Source organism: Antechinus flavipes, chromosome 2 (genome assembly GCF_016432865.1).
Source record: "Antechinus flavipes isolate AdamAnt ecotype Samford, QLD, Australia chromosome 2, AdamAnt_v2, whole genome shotgun sequence".
Taxonomy (NCBI): Eukaryota; Metazoa; Chordata; class Mammalia; order Dasyuromorphia; family Dasyuridae; genus Antechinus; species Antechinus flavipes.
In genome coordinates, this window is record NC_067399.1 from 156,759,261 (window position 1) to 156,778,178 (window position 18,918).

The following is an 18,918-nucleotide window of genomic DNA, read 5'->3' on the forward strand; positions in this document are numbered from 1 at the left end:
GGCCATCTCTCTGATAAAAATGAATTTCTAAATCCACAAAACCAAAGACCAGACATTATAGGATTAAGGCAATTATTATATTGTTATATAACACTTTTTATTTATGATTGCTATTCACAAATGAAGAAGCTAAGAAAAATGATGCTAAACTACTTGTACAAAGTCACACACTAAATGAATGGTAACTGAAACTACAAAACTAGATTTTTATTTATGATAAGAGTCCTAACTCTTAAAGAACACAAACTTTCTTATCCAAGATCACTGGACAAAAATTAAGTGAATTAAGTAAAAGTATTTTAAAAGTAGTAATTTTAGTACTGATTTGGGATTGTGGTTGTCTATCATTTATTTGATTCTACTTCTCTTTGTACCTGGGCTCTACAGCATTATAAAAAGAAACCAAAAATTCTAAATAAAAAAAAAATAAGAATTTGGAGGGGATCATTAATATTTACTTTGTATTGAAAAATTATATAATATAAATTAATACCATAGAGAACTAAATTATGTATTTCTTTGGTTTGACACAGAAAGAAAACATGCTTGAAATGGTCTATAATTAATTCTATATAGATGAGTTTTGGGGTTTTTTCTTGTTTTTTTATTATAGTTATGTGATTTCTACCAAATTTTTCCTATTTTTAATTTACCGACAATAGCCTAATATTCTGATCAAAGTTTTATATGAAAATGGAATTTTCAATTGTCACAATTTTATGAGAAAATAGGAAAATAAAATAATTGGTATATACATTCATAATCTAAGTAAAATAAACGCTGCCTTTGCAATGGCTATTTCCCATTTCTAGAATGCTTAACTTTTAATATATCTTGTAGTATCTTAAATGTACAGTTGTTTGCATGTTGTTCCCCCATCAGAATGTGAACTACTTGAGGACAAGAACTATTTTCTGCTTTTCTTTTCATTCCCAGATCTTAGTTCAGAAATAGGCATATAGTAAGCAAGTAATAAGTATTTATTTACTGGCTCATTCTTCACCTCCCCTCTCTGGCTTCTTTCAAGATAGAAGTCCAATATTATCTTTTGCAAGAAGCCTCTTCTTGTCTCTTCCCTATCCCACCGCTAGAGCTTTCCTTCACTGATTATATTCCATTTTGAATGTATATATCTTATATGTAATGTAGATATTTGCATGTTGTCTCCCATAATAGATTGCCAGCTCCTTCAGGGCAGGGACCAGGTCTCTTATCTTTCTTTGTATCTCTAATGCTTAGCCCAGTGCTTTAATATACAGAAAGCTCTTAATTGCTTGATGATTGACTGACATGACTTATAAGGAGGTGGTAATAGAGTAAAAAAAATGTCAGCCCTACATGAAAATGCTGTAGACAATTTATTTCATTTAATTTGATGAACACAGAAAGGTGTACTTGTCTCAATATTTCCCTCATCACAATATTCCCCTTTGATGTAGTTTGAAATGTTCACTGAATTATATAACCTATAGGTTATACAACAAAGGCCAGGTACTGTTTCCAAATGAATGTCTCATTGTTGTTTAGTACTTTCAGTCATGTCCATGTCTGGGTATTTGTGACCCCATTTGAAATTTCGTGGCAAGGATACTGGAGTGGTTTGCTATTTCCTTTTCTAGCTCATTTTACAATGAGAAACTGAGGCAAACAGGGTTAAGTTTAATTTAATTTAATTTATCCAGGGTCATACAGCTAGTAAGCATGTGAGACCAGATTTGAATTCATGAAGATGAGTTTTTCTGACTCCAGGCTCAGCACTCTATCCACTGCACTACCTAGTTGCCCCAAATTAGTGAAATTAGTGTCTCAGGATGAGTCTATTAGATTAGTTAATTGACATGCTGGACCAGGAAGGTGATACTTAAAAAAAAAAAAAAAAAAAAAAAAAGGAACAGATTACAGAAAAGATAACATTGAATTGGGAATGAGGTATTCCTGAAGAGTCAACAGAAAATTATTGGGGAAAGAACAACAGATCTGAAGAAATAGTAACCCTTATGGAGCAGATACAGAAGGAAAATTATTTCACAAATTTGCTTTGGGAGGAAAAGCTAAAATCCAAATTAGAGTTTAATTGTTAAATACTAGAACACATCAAGTAACACATACCTAAGTGATTATTTAATAAATGGTAAGAATGTATTAGCCTATAGCAATTAACTGTAAGTCAATAATATACTGTTATTAACAACCACACCTGGTATTTCTAACTGGCTTTATAAAATTGTTTTGGTAGAGATAGCTATTGAAGGCTACAGATATTAATTTACAGATCTTTGCTAGTAATAAAGAAAGATGGTTTCTTATGAAAGGCAGAGCTGGATGAAGAACTATAGATCAACAGTCAGATGCTCTATTATGAATGTTATGAAACTATAACAAGTTTAAGTCCATTAGACATAGATATATCATATTCTAGCACCCACAATCTCAATTTGGCAGAGAATAATGCAATGAATCATATTATATAACAAATCTGTTTGTAAACAGAATTATAAATGAATATGTGCTTTTTATGTCATACCAAAACTATAGTTTATGACTAACAGTATATCAATTTTATAAAAACAGCTTGGAGAAAGTAGCTAGTGGATTGGTAAGGCTTTGGGTATCTAACAAAACACACATACGGATGAAAAAGATTTCCCTTGCCAGATTCTTTCCATCATCTTATAAAACATGTTATATTGTAAGACTGTCATTTTTATTTTCCTAATTAAAATTAGATTTTATTTCATTGCCTTTATTGTCCAATTCAGAAACTACTACTAATGAAAAAGAAGGAAATTTGGTAAATTTCTAGCATTTCCTACATTTTGTATACTATTTAATCTAGATTTAGCTTACAATAAAAAATATACTTGGGCCATCATCTAATAAGTTCATGGGATCAATCAACAAGCATTTTTGTAAGGCACTGTGCTAGAGCTACAAAGAAAGTTTTTAAAAAAAACCCTTTCCCTTCAAGGAACTTGTATTCTAAATTGAATTGAAATCTTTTTAGAAGCATCTTTACTAAATTCTCTTGAGCAAGGTCCAAAGCAGACCTACTTTATATATATAATATATAATATATAATATACACATTATATATTATATTTATTATATATATAATAAATATAATATATAAATTCCACTTAAATAAAGCAGTATTATCAGTTGCTAATTGGGCTAGAGGCAGGGCTAAAGAAAGAATCCAGGTGAAAGTTAAGTGTAATAAAAAAAAAATCACATTATCATTTATAGTAATTTAAATAAGTTTTGTGAATAGCCACTCTTCTATTTAGTTATGCAGTCCAACAACTTTTGCTGGGCTAATAACCAATGTGAATTTAGAATCTCTTAGATTGGTGAGCTCTTAAAAGCCACCTGGTGCACCTTCTTCATAAGAAAACTGAAGCCCAAAAGAATGAAGTGATTTGCTCACTTCATATAACAATTAAGTGAAAATATTTTCTACTTATACCTATAATATTTCATTTATTCTTATTAAGATGCCTCTCCATTTATTTTATAAAACTAATTATAGGCCTATATAATAAAGTGACTAAAGAGTCCATATATTTTGACCTAGAAATTCTATTGCTGGCTTTATACCCCATGGAGGACACTGATTTAAAAAAAAAAAAGTCCCCATAAAAGAGTGATATTAGCACTTTTTGTGATAATATAGAATTGGAAATGAAGTAAAAGTCTGTCAAATGGGAAATGGATTTTCACTCTGCTTTAAAAAATGATGAATGAATGTGTTGAAAAAAAAAGAATTATGGAAAAGTCTATATGAACTGATTCAGGATGAAGTAGAGTTAAGAAAAGAATATATACAATGACTACAACTTAAAAAGAAAGAGCAATCACACACAAATAAAAAATTAATGTTGTAAAATTATAAAGAACAGACATGGCTTAGAAAGAAGAAATATCCTACTCTATCTCTGCAGAGGTGGGAAGTTCACAAAGTACTAAAAATTACTGTTTGTTCAGACTTTTTCAATGTAGTAATAAATTATGCTGATTTTTTCCTCCTTTCTAATCTTTCAAAAACTACTGTTTTTTTTTTTTGTTTTTGTTGTTGTTGTTGTTGTTGTTGTTGTTGTTTTTAATGAGGTGGTTCTTTGTAAAGGGGAAGAAAGTCAGTTCTTGGGGACTGATAATTAGAGGCTTAAACAAAATTAGAACCAGTACAATTTTTAGTTTTCAAAGTTACTTTTGAATACATATTTCAGTGTGCAAAACAACTAATACCAACTCATATGGTTAAAATACATAAAAGTTTCTGGGGAAAATAAACCCAGGAAGCTTAAAAGATGTGCTTCAATCCTAGTCCAACAATATGTTCTCAGGGAACCTCGAGAAAGAATTTTATTTTACATAGTTAATTTATTTAGACTGCCCAAATTTCTAGACTGGAAGTTTAGAAAAGAGCCTAGAGCTCAGAAAAGTTAAAGACTAAAGCAATCCCAGAACCCTGGTGTGGTCAACTGATTATATAATAGGGTATTTGAAGTGACCTACCCAGGGGCTGCTGGAATGCTTAAAAATTTAAAAACAGACAAACAAAAAGCTTTTACATATAACTTTGCTAACATGAATAAATTAATATTAAAAAAATAATAATAGTAGCTAACATCTATATAAGCAGTTTATATTGCCATAAGCAGATATATCCACTTACCCCACAAGAAATAAAGTATACAATCAACATGTTACTATGAGTCTATATAAGCCAAACAAAACTATGGGGAAATGAAAAATCAAATAATAGAGGATGTAATCAATCAGAAAGTCATATACAATATAGCAAACAAAAATCTAAGCCCTTGGCTTAGATCACTTAAAATAGGATTTGGACTAATCTTATGCAACACTTTTCATTTTGAATCACTCTGTATGGCATCCTGACAAACAGAATAAGAATGGCAACCACACAATAGCATTAATTTCATTAGTATAATACCTGACTGGCTTTTCATCCACACCACTACCTCTGTCAATAAGAGCTTCCTCAGGTAAGAGGCATTTAGTGGATGTGTGCTGTAACAGTCTCTGAAGCTGGTGAAGGACAACTGCTCCACATGCTTCAAGGTCTTCTTCTTTCAAAATGTCAGTTTGATTACAAAGGCTATAAAATAAAACAGGTGCTGCATGAAATGTTTATTTAAGCACAGACCAACAGCTTATAGAATCTATGGTAGTTCTTCACGGTTTATTGAAATATATCTGTAATATAATCTAGACATAAAAATGCAGCAACTACAATGTCTCTTCACAAATACGTAAAACAGAGCAGTGTTGGAAAATTTGCTTTAAAAACATGGTAATCAAACCCACCTTTAACTCCTTGATGCCTAAAACTATAAACAATTCTTTAGCTGGGCAATATCATTTGGTGTACACATGATAATGAACTACATGAAAGCATTGGCTTATCTAGATAAAAATAACAAGTGTGAGTAAAAAGGATGTTGTATATACAGAAGACATGGACTTGAATCCTGCTGATTCCACCTACTATTTGTGTGATCTTGGGCAGCTCAATGGGTCTTGGTTTCCTAATAAGTAAAATGAGGAGACTGGACTAAGATCTCTAAAGTCTTTTCTAGCTCTAAATCTGTGAACTAAAGAAATAGCAAGAGTTAATTTTTTTCTCATCAAAGTATAATCTCTATAATTCATAAAGATTTTTTAAAGTTGTTACTGCTATTGCTATGGATGTAGGGAGTTAAAAAATGATTAGATGAGGTATATGTATCTTCCAAAAATCACCACTTCTATTTATGTTACAAACACTTACTGAATTGGCATTTAATTTTTTCTCTTAATTTCTTAATTTAATTTAGTTCTCACCTACTTTTCTAGTTTTATTTCATATTACTTAATGAATAGTTTATTTCACACAAACAGGATTTCTAGGTATTTCCCATTCACAATATATTTCTTGCCCCCATGTCTTTGCCCAAGTGGTCACCCATATCTGGAATTCCTCACTTGAAGAAACCCTAGCTTTAAGACATTGTTCACCCCTCCTACATGAAGCTTCTCCTGATCTCCCCAATAATATTAACCCTGTCTCTTTCTTGTATATATGTTACATTTATATATGTGTCTATATAAGTATTCTCTCTCCCTCCTTCCATTAGACTATAAACTCTTTGAGGACTGAGTCCTTTGTCTTTGCCTTTGTACTGCATACCCTTAATAATAACCTATGTATATTCTAAGTGTTTGATAAATGTTTTTTCCAATACTTGTAATAATTCCAGAAGGGATTTTCCTGCTTAGAGCGAAAGAATGATCTTTTCATTCCTCAGAATTCCTAAAACATTTTTGTGTGACATGTGACATAATCTGGTGATTAACTGCATACTATCTTGTAAGCTTCTTCTAATTATTTCATACCATATTTTGTTCCTTCACCTAGATTATAAACTACTTAAAAAGTAAGACTTAGTGCTCTCACAGTATCTAAGATAGTTGCTAGGAGAAACTGAGCAAGATAGAGATTAGAGAGTATTTAATAGTTTAATAAATGGAGAGATATATTGGAACCAAATGGATCCCAGGGTTTGCTCCCAGGCTGAATGAGACTATTGTCTCCAAGAATGCAGGAAACAATGAGAGTTCTCAATGACATATATACATGTGACTCAGAAGCAGAGGGTAGACTGAGGCAGGAGCGGAGTCAGGGTACTGAGAGGAACAGGACTCTTGACAGGGTGGGGTGAGCCACCTGAGAAGGGATGACATAATCAGGGGGAGGGACCCCATGCACGGGGAAAGGCATCTTGATAAAACAGTAGCCTTGGGATAGGGAGAGGCATTCTGATATTCTAAAACATAAGATCTTTTATCCTTATCAAATATTCTTATAAAGAGGGAGGGGAAGTTTTGCAAGACTGAGCTTTGACTGAAGCAGAGAAACTGAGTCAGGACTTGGTCAGGATAATTAGGGAGATTGAGAACCGTGGCATAACAGCTAAATATATAGTAGAAACATACAGGGAGGGATGTATGTATATGTGTGCATATTGAAATATACATATATTTGTGATAACATCTAATTTAACCTCATTAACTGGTGAGAAAATTTAGACCTTCAGAGCTTAAGTAAATTTCCCAAGGACACAAATAGTAAGAGGTAGAGTGTAGTGTTCTTCTTTTCTAAAATATGATGGTTCTCTGAGAGCAGGTTTCTCGGGGAGGTTTCTGGAGGCAGCCTTAGTTTCCGTTCAAATCAATAATCACCTCAAATACAGCCAGGAGTTAAAATCCAATCTTTTATTGTCTCTTCCAAAATAGCCCAGTTAGTTTTCTTAAAGGCCTTTCTTCCTCCTTGGTTCCAAGAGCTCTTGCAGCTTGTCTTTTAGCTCTACCAGCTTCTGCCTCTAGCTCAACTCCGACTCCTGGCTTCTCAATCTCCAATGGACCCTCGCAGAGACTGAGAGCTTCATATATATGATATCTTAAAGGTGTGAATCCAAAAGTTGACTCCTTCTCTGAGAGAGTGGGATTGTGGGAGGTGTAAACTTGGATATCTCACGACTTGTGAACTTACAATGTGTGAGCTAAGTGACCTCTCAAAGGTGTAAACACAAGCATTGTTTCTACCAATTCCATTGAGTTAATACCTTGTTTCAAGTTCTGGCTTATAATAGTAGAGCTCAGATTTGAACCTAAGTTTTCTGATGCTAAATTCAGTTCTCTTGCTACTGAACCACACTGCCTTACCTCTCCTTAAGCTAATACCAATTCTCCTTCCTGCTCAGCCAAGATCCAATAAAGAAACTTGTCTCCTAATTTACTAAGAAACAATGTTTATCAAAAGTTCCTTGCTTCTCCTTTATTCTGCATCATACTCAATTATCTCTTTTGTTCCAATCTCTAAAAAAGAACAAGTTCTTCTAGTCAATGTCAACCCATCTACTTGAACCCTTAATCCCATCCTTTCCCACCTCCTCTTCTTTCTCTTATCCATCATTCTCTTAAGCTCATTTTATTCAAAATAGAATTCATTACCTTCCTTTTTATATTTTATTTTCTTCCAAATTTCCCTATTTCTGCTGAGGTCACTGCTATCATTCCAGTGAATCTGGATAGTTCACAACTTTGGTATTATCCCTGCCTGTTTTTTCTTCCTTGCCTCACAAATACAATTCTTTGCCAGGTTCTGTTGATTCTATTGTCAACATTCTCTCTTAAATCTAGCCTCTTCTCTTTATATGTCCACTACCTCAGAGTAAGGAAGACCTGAATTCAAGAATTGACTCTGCTATAAACTGCTGGCTATGTGACTTAATAAATCACTTCATTTCTATTAAAGCAACTCTGTAAGTCAATCACTTAACATCTCAAGACAATTCTCTTTTAGGTTACAGAGAAGATTCAAGCTTGTACTGGTTGAGTTTCCTCATCTGGAAGTTCCATTTGCCAATGAAATCGGTGTAAATTGTTTCTCCTTTAATATTTTGAGCAGGGTGGGGGTGGGGGGGTCTGATATAAAATATGCTCCACTTTGGGGTAAGGGTGAGCCAGGGTCTCAAACCCTCCTGGTCTCAGGGGGAGGCCATATCCATTCTTAAGAGAAACTCCAAATAAGTAATTGCATTCAATTAGAAATCCCGGCCTGGGGCATGGTCAACTCCTTTATTGAGTTGAAGATTAGTCCCAGCTCAAGGCCAGGGCAAACCCAATAAAACTGGAAGGCTAGTCAATCCATCTCAGCTAAATTCTAATCAGGAGTTTGCCTGCTAAGAAAGCTGTTTTCTTAGCATAAATAAATCCATTCTTGCCACAAAACTTGAGCCTGTATTCATTGGGGTTTGTGAATTCTTTCGCAAAATCTGCCACTGGACAAGGGGGATTCTATCACTGTCAGGGGATCTCTCAACCCTCAATTCTTGCACCTCATCATTTGGTGGCCTGCAATGGGGATCCTCAAAATTCTGACTGAGGAGGTAAGCCTTCTCTTGCTGATTATCTAAGGCTTGTGGCAAAATGGGACAATCTATCTCTGCCTCTATTCCTAAGGATTTTTCCTTAGGCAGTCTCTTAAAAAAGAGACAAATTTGGCTTAAAAAGCCTCAAAACTAAAAAGCTTAATTTAAAATAGCACTGCAGTATGCTGCTTAAATTTGCTGGAGGGAAATTAAACTCCCTCCTTCCTGTTCCTCTAAGGACACAGGATCCCTCCTCTGCACCTCTATGCAGTCCTTATCAGGAGGCTTCTGAATCCCTTCCAGAACAAGATCTTATGTCTGACAATATTTCTTTAACTCTATCCCCCTCACCTCCTGAACCAGATTCTGAGACTTCCCAGCCCCCATCCTCAATCTCTCTGATACAAGGAATGGGACCCCTTTTTATCCTCCTCAGGATATTGATTTTAACCTCTACCCCCTGAGAGAAGCAGCAGACTTTTAGGGAGAGAGATACACAGAGCAGAAGTGCCTCTTTTGATGTTAAATCTCTGCTAGACTAATGGTCAGAAAAACTTGACCATTACTCTAAGGACCCCACCCAGTTTTTCCAGGGTCCAAGGCTAATGCCCTCCAGTTTGATCTTTCCTGGGGAAATGTTAATATTGAACAATCTGCCCCAGATATATGGAAGAAGCTGCAGAAGCCAGCTTTAGGTCCTCAAACTTCTCCCACTCAGCTATTAGAAACAGCTGTTGGAGTCTCTAATAATAGGGAGCAAACTGCAGCAGAGGCAAAAGACGGCAGAATTAAAGAGAGAAATGGAGAACAGTCTCTACTTTTTTTGGCTGCTGACATTTCTGGAAATCTAGGGGTTTGTGTCATGGACAGGGCCAACAGGCCCAAAACAGTCCTCCAAGGAAACTCCCCAGTTCTTTCCCTGAGTGCAACCAGGAGGGGCACTGGAGGAGGGACTGCCTACAGAGGACAAGCTGCCCTCCCTCAATGCCCTACTCTACGGCTAGAATTTGGGGCTTGGTCAATCTCCCCCTCACTCCACCATGATAGCCAACCCAACAGCCCAACACCCAGATGTGGCTGGTAAGACCACTGAATTTCTTTTTGCTACAGGGACTTCTCCTTCCCTCTTGCTCCAGCACTCTATCTCACTTGCCCCTCCCCCTACAGAATGAGATTAGAAGGAAAACTTAATTGTTTTGATACTTTCCCTCTGCCTGGTCTGTTTGGTGACCTGTTATTTAAACACTCATTTCTTATTATTCCCTCCTATCCTGCTCCCTAATTGGGGTGTCACTTAATGGTGAAACTGAAGACTCCTTTTCTCCTTTTCAGATTTCCTGATGGTCTTTCTGTGCTGCCCTCAAAGCCCTCCCATATTCCCTCTGTCAGGATTGAGAAATTTCTTAAGCACAAACTTTTAGCTTAAGAGTTGAGAGATTTGGAGCTGCTTGACAACAATTTCATCCAGTACGAAGATGATATTTTGATCTGCAGTCCCACCAAATAAGAGTCCCTAAATGTAGCCATTAAAAACCCTAAATTATCTAGCCTCGAGGGGCTTACCCCCTTACCCAAAAGCCCACACTACCAGCCAGTTTGTCAAATATTTGGGCCACAATCTTACCCCCACTTCTCGCTCTCTAATCGAGAAGAGAAAACAGACCATTTTAGGCCTTCCTGACCCTGCCTCAAAGAAACAGCTATGCACTTTTCTGGGCATGGCTGTTTTTTGTAGAATTTAGATTCCTAATTTGGGGATTACTGCCAAGCCTTTTTAAAACCCTGAAGGCCAAATTGATTTCTTCTCCTACCTTGGTCCTATTTAACTTAGAAAAGCTTTTCACTCTGTATGTAGATGAAAGGTAGGTCCAGGCTCTGGGGGTCTTAACTCAGGCCCTGAGGGATTCCAGACCTTTGCCTATTTCTCAAAGGAAATGGACTCATTTTCCCTAGAAGGGCTCTTGTGCTTTAGAGAAGACCCCTCAAAATTTATCGCAGGACACGGAAACACTTTAAAAGTCAAAGGGCATCAGTGGCTTACTAGTAGGAGGCTTACTCTCAATAGCACCCTGGAAGTTGTCACTGCCTCCTGAGACTTCTGCCCAGAAAGCTGAACTCATAGCCCTAACCAGAGCTTTGGAACTGGGGAAGGAAATGAGAGTGAACATCTACACTGACTCCAAATATGCTTTTCATATTTTCCATGCTCACAGGGCTATATGGAAAGAAAGGGGACTTTTGATAGCAAAGAATTCTCCTATCAAACGTGCAGGAGAAACTACAGATACTACAGGCTATCCATAAATCCAGAGATGTTAAGAGTTCAAAATGTTGGAGTTTGTTCTTCTCAGGGCAGCCGGTTTAGAGGCTTAGAGCCCTTCGGATGTCTCCAAATCTTAAGGTTCTGTCCTTCAGCCTCTGCCTCTGCCTTCTTCTGCCTCCAACAGAGATGGAAGATCTCTCTTATCTCCTTCTGGGGAGCCCAGCACCAACTTGCCGCAGAGAGAGGGCTTCTGGCGTAGCTCCACTGAAATCCCAAAAGTGTTCTCTGCAGCAGAGTCGTTTCTCTCGAGTCTAGCGCGATCAGCCAGCCAAGAGGAAAAAATGTATTCTGCCATAGATCCTTCATCGCTGGCTTTTTATCTGCCTCTTCTGAGAGAATGGGATTATGGGTTTTCTCCCATAGTGCTCTCTGGCCCAAAGAGCTTTTAAGGTGTGGCGTAGAAAGTGTACTTTTTGAAGCTAGCATACTTGTGGAGTCCAATGAGTAAAGGTGGGAACACAAGCCTTGTCTTGATTAGTTCTACTTAGTACCTTGTTTCAGGTTCTGGCCAAAACAACTTCTTGTAAGATTAGATCAACTCTAATTACTTAGCAGTTAGTAAGGATTCCAACATCTCCCCCTTTCTTTTGTTTTAAAACATAGGGGGTTTCTGAGGGGGTACACATAAATCCATCAATATGGGCCAGAACTTTGTAACAGATATACATGGTATACATAAATCCATCAATATGGGAGGCATTATACATAATTTACATGAGCACATAGCAATATAACACAGGCTAGTAGTAATGTAACAAATAACAAGAATCAATCTGAAAATTTACACATGTCCATAAGTCCTAGAAACAGTCCAATAGGATTCCATTGTCCATTAGTTCATGTGCCAGGAATCTAATAATTCTTATGAGCACAATCAGCAACAGAACCACCCGATATTTCTTGGGTCTTCTCCTTTGTTTCAAGGGTCTGCTCCATCTTTCTGCGATGGACAAGGCGAATGCGGCTCGTAGGCACCCATCTGATTCCTTCTCCACCTGTAGAGATGCAAGCAAATCCTCTCCCCCAAGCAGTTAGCCTATCTGGTCCCTTCCATTCACCACTTTCTGGGTCTCTCCACATCACCTGGCGATTATCTAAAGATAGTGGAGCTGCTCGCACTGGACACTGCTCTTCTGGTGGGTTATAAAACCTGTCTGCTGGAGCCAGTGCATCTTTATCAAAGATTAAAAAATTAATGGTATAGAGAACTAAATTTAGAAGTTCTCTAGGGTTACCCGTGGCTCCTCCTTTCTTTTGTTGGAGGAGTGTCTTAATGTCTCTGTTTAGTGTTGGCAGGCCTTCAACAGCAGCCCTGCTTAAAAAACCGAAGTACTCATTTTTAACCCCAATTGTTGTAAAACGTCTCTTCCCCACAGATTGATGGGGATTTTTTCAACTATAAAAGGAGTAAAAATTCCTGTTTTGCCTTCAAAAGTCCATCTCATAGGGGCAGCACTAACTTCAGCTGCTATTGATCCTCCTACTCCAGACATATAGGTATCTGCTTTAATCTTTGGCCAGTGACTGGGCCAACTGGCACCTCTAATAACTGTACGATCCGCACCTGTGTCTACCAATCCTTCCAATGGTAGGCCATTTATATAGATAGTGAGCATAGGTCGGTCAGCCGTTACTGCTGCTGTCCAGTATATTTCTGGTTTTTGTGGTCTGGAGTCAGAACCTGGGTGACTATCACGAGGCTGCTTATTAGGATTCTGTATGAGTAACCCTGATGCTACTACGTCTCCTGGGTGATAAGTCACACATTGACTACCTGTATTAGTGACTGGGATATTATCTACACATTCCCCAGTTTCCCATATCAGTGTGTGGATGGACACTGTTTTGTACATACAAGAAGGTGAAATGGTCAAGCCTACTGTGCCTGGAGGTAAGGGATCCATAGGCTGGAGAGGAACAGATTTCACCTCTCCAGGGGGTATCTCAGTTGTCCCAGCTGCATACAGCTCTATTCTCCCCAATTGTAATTCCCTTCTGCCATTAGGTTGCTTCCTGGCTGGTTGACTGTGTAATCCCCTTCTCCCATCATATGGCTTTCTGGCTGATTGGTCATGTCTGGGTACTGGACTTCTAGGCACTCTCTGGGTGCACCATTGGCTGCCATCATGCCCCAAGTGTTTTTTGCCTTGGGCCCTGGGGCTGGGCCCCTCATCCCGTTTCCCTGAATCTGTCTGCATTCTGAGGCCCAATGGAAGCCTCTGTTGCATTTTGGACATGGGGTTTGGGGTCTTGTTCTCCCACCTTGTCTTCCCATTCTATCTCTATACCAACATTGAGCTTTCAGATGTCCTACTTTTCCACACTGAAAGCATCTACGAGTCTCTCTGGAAGTCCCTTGCCAAGAGGGATTCTGTCTTCTCATGTTTGGATTTTGGGAAGTCTGCATCATAGCCTGGCTATAAAAGGCACCTGTGTCCACTGTGGCACAGCGTCTTATGAGTTCCTCTAAAGGAGCATCCTTGCGCAGTCCTAGTATAATTCTTCTGCAAACCTCATTAGCATTTTCCTTAGCAAGTTGCCTTATCAAGATGTCTGTTATTGCATTTTCTCCATTTGTTCTTATGATAGCTGTCTGCAAGCGTCGCCAAATGTTAAGAGTTCAAAATGTTGGAGTTTGTTCTTCTCAGGGCAGCCGGTTTAGAGGCTTAGAGCCCTTCGGATGTCTCCAAATCTTAAGGTTCTGTCCTTCAGCCTCTGCCTCTGCCTTCTTCTGCCTCCAACAGAGATGGAAGATCTCTCTTATCTCCTTCTGGGGAGCCCAGCACCAACTTGCCGCGGAGAGAGGGCTTCTGGCGTAGCTCCACTGAAATCCCAAAAGTGTTCTCTGCAGCAGAGTCGTTTCTCTCGAGTCTAGCGCGATCAGCCAGCCAAGAGGAAAAAATGTATTCTGCCATAGATCCTTCATCGCTGGCTTTTTATCTGCCTCTTCTGAGAGAATGGGATTATGGGTTTTCTCCCATAGTGCTCTCTGGCCCAAAGAGCTTTTAAGGTGTGGCGTAGAAAGTGTACTTTTTGAAGCTAGCATACTTGTGGAGTCCAATGAGTAAAGGTGGGAACACAAGCCTTGTCTTGATTAGTTCTACTTAGTACCTTGTTTCAGGTTCTGGCCAAAACAACTTCTTGTAAGATTAGATCAACTCTAATTACTTAGCAGTTAGTAAGGATTCCAACACAGAGAAGTTTTGTAAAGGACACAGAAGGGAGATTCACTTCAAGCCAAGGGGAATGGGTTTGCAGCTAAAGCTGCTGCTCATTCACCTCTGACTATGTCACCTTTAATCTCCCAACTCCCTGATTTTTACATCCCTTTTTATAACCCACAGGAACAAATCCTTGATCCTTCTGGCTGATTTAAATCTCCCCCTGTCCTGAAGCCTTCAGAGAAGGGGCACATACCTAGGGGTGATTGGTTTCAAATTGCTTTTGGTCTTTGACACTTTTACTAATTGGGTAGAAGCTTTGCCCTGCAGGACTAAGAAGGCTCAGGAGGTATCAAGGTGCTTGCTAAAAGAGAGCATACCTCGCCTAAACCTGCCTAGCTCCTTGCAGAGCCACAAATAGTCCAGCTTTTACTTCTCAGATATTTCAGAGTACTCCTATGAGCACTCAGGAGAAAGAATGGTGAAATTGTTTGTGTCCTTCTTTCCTTCACTCTCACTCTTCTTCCTAATTCTTTCTCACTCCAAGGATGAGAACTTTGCTCCTAGCATTTTCTTTCTGGCTTTTCTTGATGTCATTCTATGGCCCTTGTCAGTAGTTAACTCCTTTTCAGCCTTTCAGCTAGGGAGCTCCGTGGCCAGTGGGGTATTCAGGATTGTTGGGAGGGCCATTAGCATCATCAAGGAACCCACAAATGGGACCTGATGCATTATTTGCAAAGGTCTCATTCCCAAATGTCTCCATCTCCACCCTGGATGCCACCCTACTTTTAACCTGCTCCTGAGATTTGTTTCCTTCAGGCTCCAAGCTACGAACTTTCAATTGATCATTCAGTCTGGAGATCATGGGACAACTGACTTGGACACATAACACCCCTTAGATGCCGATGCTGCTATCTTCAGATCTCCCACTTGCCCTCCAAGCCTGAACCCCCATTGAACATAGGGACAACTCTACAACCCTTGTCAGCTTGAAGCAACTACAAAAGATAAGACTTTTGCTTCTTTGGGCGTGACTGCTTGAGGGAGGGGGAATGATGTAAACTGTGTCCCCTTTAATCTTTGGGGGGTCCTGATGTAAACTGTGTCCCCTTTTTGGAGGAAGGGGCAGAAAGGAACCTTTGGGGCAAGGGTGCTCCTGGGCTTAAAACCCTGTTGGCCTCAGGGAGGGGCCACACCCATTCTTAAGGGAAACTCCCAGATAAGTAATCTCATTCAATTGGAAATCTTGGTGTGGGGCATAGTTACCTCCCCTACTGATGTGAAGATTAGTCCCAATTTAGGGTCAGGGCAAACCCCACAACAACCAAAGGTCTCTCAATCCATCTGTGCTAATACCTAATCAGGAATTTGCCTGCTAAGAAAGCTATTTTAGTGTAAATAAATCCCCTTTTGCCATAAACTTCAGGTGTGTAAATTCTTTCACAAATTTGTGACCTGGACCAGAGGGGATCTTTTAATCCTCAAATCTCATACCACATCAAAATCATAGATCAAGTAACCTTATTCTTATTCATTTCTATTAAAAATTAAATGGTACAAACCTTATTAGCAAGTTAATTCTTTCTTGATCTATGATCACGTTTTGATATAGTTCCACAGAATGTAGGCTTTCTTGGGCTAACTTGTTTTCTATGAACTGTAATAGATAGGTGAATCCTTTGAATGTCAAATAATTCCTGTAGAAAGATAATAAATAGTAAAGTAATAATATTTCATTTTTTCTAACCAAGGTTAAACATATTATTGAGCAACTTCTGTCTTTAAGGAAAATTTAAGATTTATCTTTCAATTTTCATTCAAATTTCATATTATTCAAAATTCATTTGAATTTTAAACAAATTCATAAACATTCATTTGTTTAAACTCCAATTTAGGTTGAAACACATAAGATTCTTAGAAGAGCATAAAGTTCAGAAAGACTGACATTATATAAAAAGAATTTTTTTTAAGGGAAAAAAGTTATTATGTAGACATTTGTTCCTATATTTAGCAACACTAAGAATTACTTCCCAGTAAAAAGTAATATTGTGTCAGATCTATAAGGAAAAAAATTCTTCCCTTTATTCTAACAATAACCTTCTCATACTTCTATGAATATTGTATCTTTTGGACACTGAATTATATATCAATATATATCAATAACAAGGATGTGAATAATTGTGGTTTAGATTTTGTTTTCTTTAGGGAATAGCTCAATAAAATTAAGTGATGTTTAATAGCCACAAATAAGTGCAAGTAAAAATATTTTTATGTTATTAGAAAAAAAGTTGTTTCTTCAAAATGTTCTTCAAAATCTGGTTAGTCAGATGAAAAAGAATGATAAATAACTATAGTTAGTCGTATTTAAGATCATAAAGGATAAAACTTATTTGGGAAAGAATACTTGGTAAAAGAAAACGAAGACAAACTTAACTAACAACCATCTTATATCCAACTCAGATATCATCATTCCTTCTTTTTCTGATGCCCTTTCAAAAGTGATTTCCCTCTCATCAGAAAAAAAAATAATACATCTATATTATACTCTTATCTGTACTAAGTGCAGTCAAGCCCACCAAATAAATCCATACCCAGAAGCACATACAGACATAGATATATACATATTTATACATATGTATGTGTATATATCTTCTTTTATACTTGATTATTGATTAAGGGCAAAGATCATGTCTTATTTATATTTTAGTCAATTTGACCAAGTTGATTGTTAATTTTTCAAATGTGAGCATTTACATCCTAGAAATTGGCAAGTGCTAAAAATCAGGGCTTGATTTATTGTTTTGTAAACTGTTTTGATTTAAGAAAATGTTAATAGTGAAGATTAAACTTAAAAGTGTGTTATGCATATTTTTTGGATGGGCTAAACATTTACCAGCACACTATATTAATCAAATGTTGTTATTTTTTAACAAATAAGTGTTTAAGAAAAGGGGATGGGAAAGGAAAGAAGGGAGGAGCATCTCTTTCCACATATTCTAAAAACTCAATCCTAAAAGTCCATTGTTTAGTTAAAAGTATATAGTGATTTCGAAGGGGGTGGAGGGAGGGAGGGGAAAAATCGGAACAGAAATGAGTGCAAGGGATAATGTTGTAAAAAAATTACCCTGGCATGGATTCTGTCAATATAAAGTAATTATTAAATAAAAATTAAAAAAAAAAGTATATAGTGATTTCCTAACTTAGAGAATCTTTCTTATATACAAATGTGTTTAAAACACTTTGTTTCATGTATATTTCCATTTTTCTTTCATTTGTTCAGAGTGGGAGGATAATGAGAGTCCCCACTGCTGATTCCTTCGGTGGAGAAAAATCCTGACTTTTATACTAATACAAGTGTGTGACCTGGGCAATTCACTTCTTTTCAATGCCTAAGGCAACTCCCATAGGATTATCTAGTAAATTTAGGAATTAAGAGAACTATGTTGGTGAATGAAAATGCCAGGCCAGGGAGTTTCCAGACCTATAAAATCTTCTATCTTTTAAAAATTGCTGTAATGTTAGGAAAATAAATTCTAAATTCCAAATAATTAAAAAATGAATACAACTCACTTCTTAATTTACTTTGTGTTTAAATTTTATAATTTTTATTATAAAAGAGTTCAGAAACTGATTTCTAAAGCCTGCATGTTCACTTAGAAAACCACAAATTAACATTATGTGTTATTGTGTATTTTTAATTTATTTTGTTAAACATTTCCCAATTACATTTTAATTTGGTTCAAGTCATACTCAAAAGTTTTGGGAGCCCATAAAACCCAGGCCAAGTTTGAAACCTCGCCTCTAGATGTTCTGAGATATGCATTGAACATAACTGTTATCAAAGTCTGAAAACAGGGTAAGAAATTTAAAGGTAACAATAATTTATATCTGAGTAGTGTATCAAATCTAATAATCTATTTTTGTTTTTCAGAAAAACTAAATTTTTATTTAGACCCAAAAAGTCAGATAAAAATGTACAATAAGAAGTTTTTTCTATTTTTCTTAAAAACTGTACCAAAAAATTATATTTCCATAAATATTAAAAAGATAGCTTATCATTTTAAGGAAAGATTTGAAAAAAAGAGAATTATGTTGGATTAGGATCATCTCTCAGAGCAAAACAGGCAAGAATGCAATCAATAAGGTACCATGAACTAGAGCTACTCAAATCATATAAGGCTATCTTGAAGTTAATCCTTAAATCAAGAAGGGCTGGATGAAGTTAATCCCCTAGTCAAGAAGGCTGAGGGAAAGTAATAAAAAGATCTGCCATTAAGTAACAGTTGGTTTAGATGGAGAATGAATTGAAGTTACTTATTAGAATATTACATCCCTTTGTAAAGAAATTGATTATAGCGCAGTACACCTAATATTCTTACTACAAAAGTTTTAAGTGATGTTCTTGGTAGAGTCGGAGGGAAAACAGAACAGATGATGGGCATTTTAGAGTGCATGAGATAAAATCATCTTTTCAACAGGTGAGAATTGAAAACCTTTT

General features: G+C 37.0%; 1 protein-coding gene across 2 annotated transcripts in view; it reads right to left on the reverse strand.

The window, feature by feature from the left end:
- Positions 1-18,918, reverse strand: part of KIZ (kizuna centrosomal protein) — a 207,257-nt gene that overhangs the window by 53,662 nt on the left and 134,677 nt on the right. For both annotated transcript variants that reach the window (XM_051975851.1, XM_051975850.1), the window contains exons 7-8: positions 15,983-16,117; positions 4,958-5,122 (exon numbers count right to left, since the gene is read on the reverse strand). In XM_051975851.1, the coding sequence (XP_051831811.1) occupies positions 4,958-5,122; positions 15,983-16,117 (300 nt within the window). The remainder of the gene's footprint in view (positions 1-4,957; positions 5,123-15,982; positions 16,118-18,918) is intronic.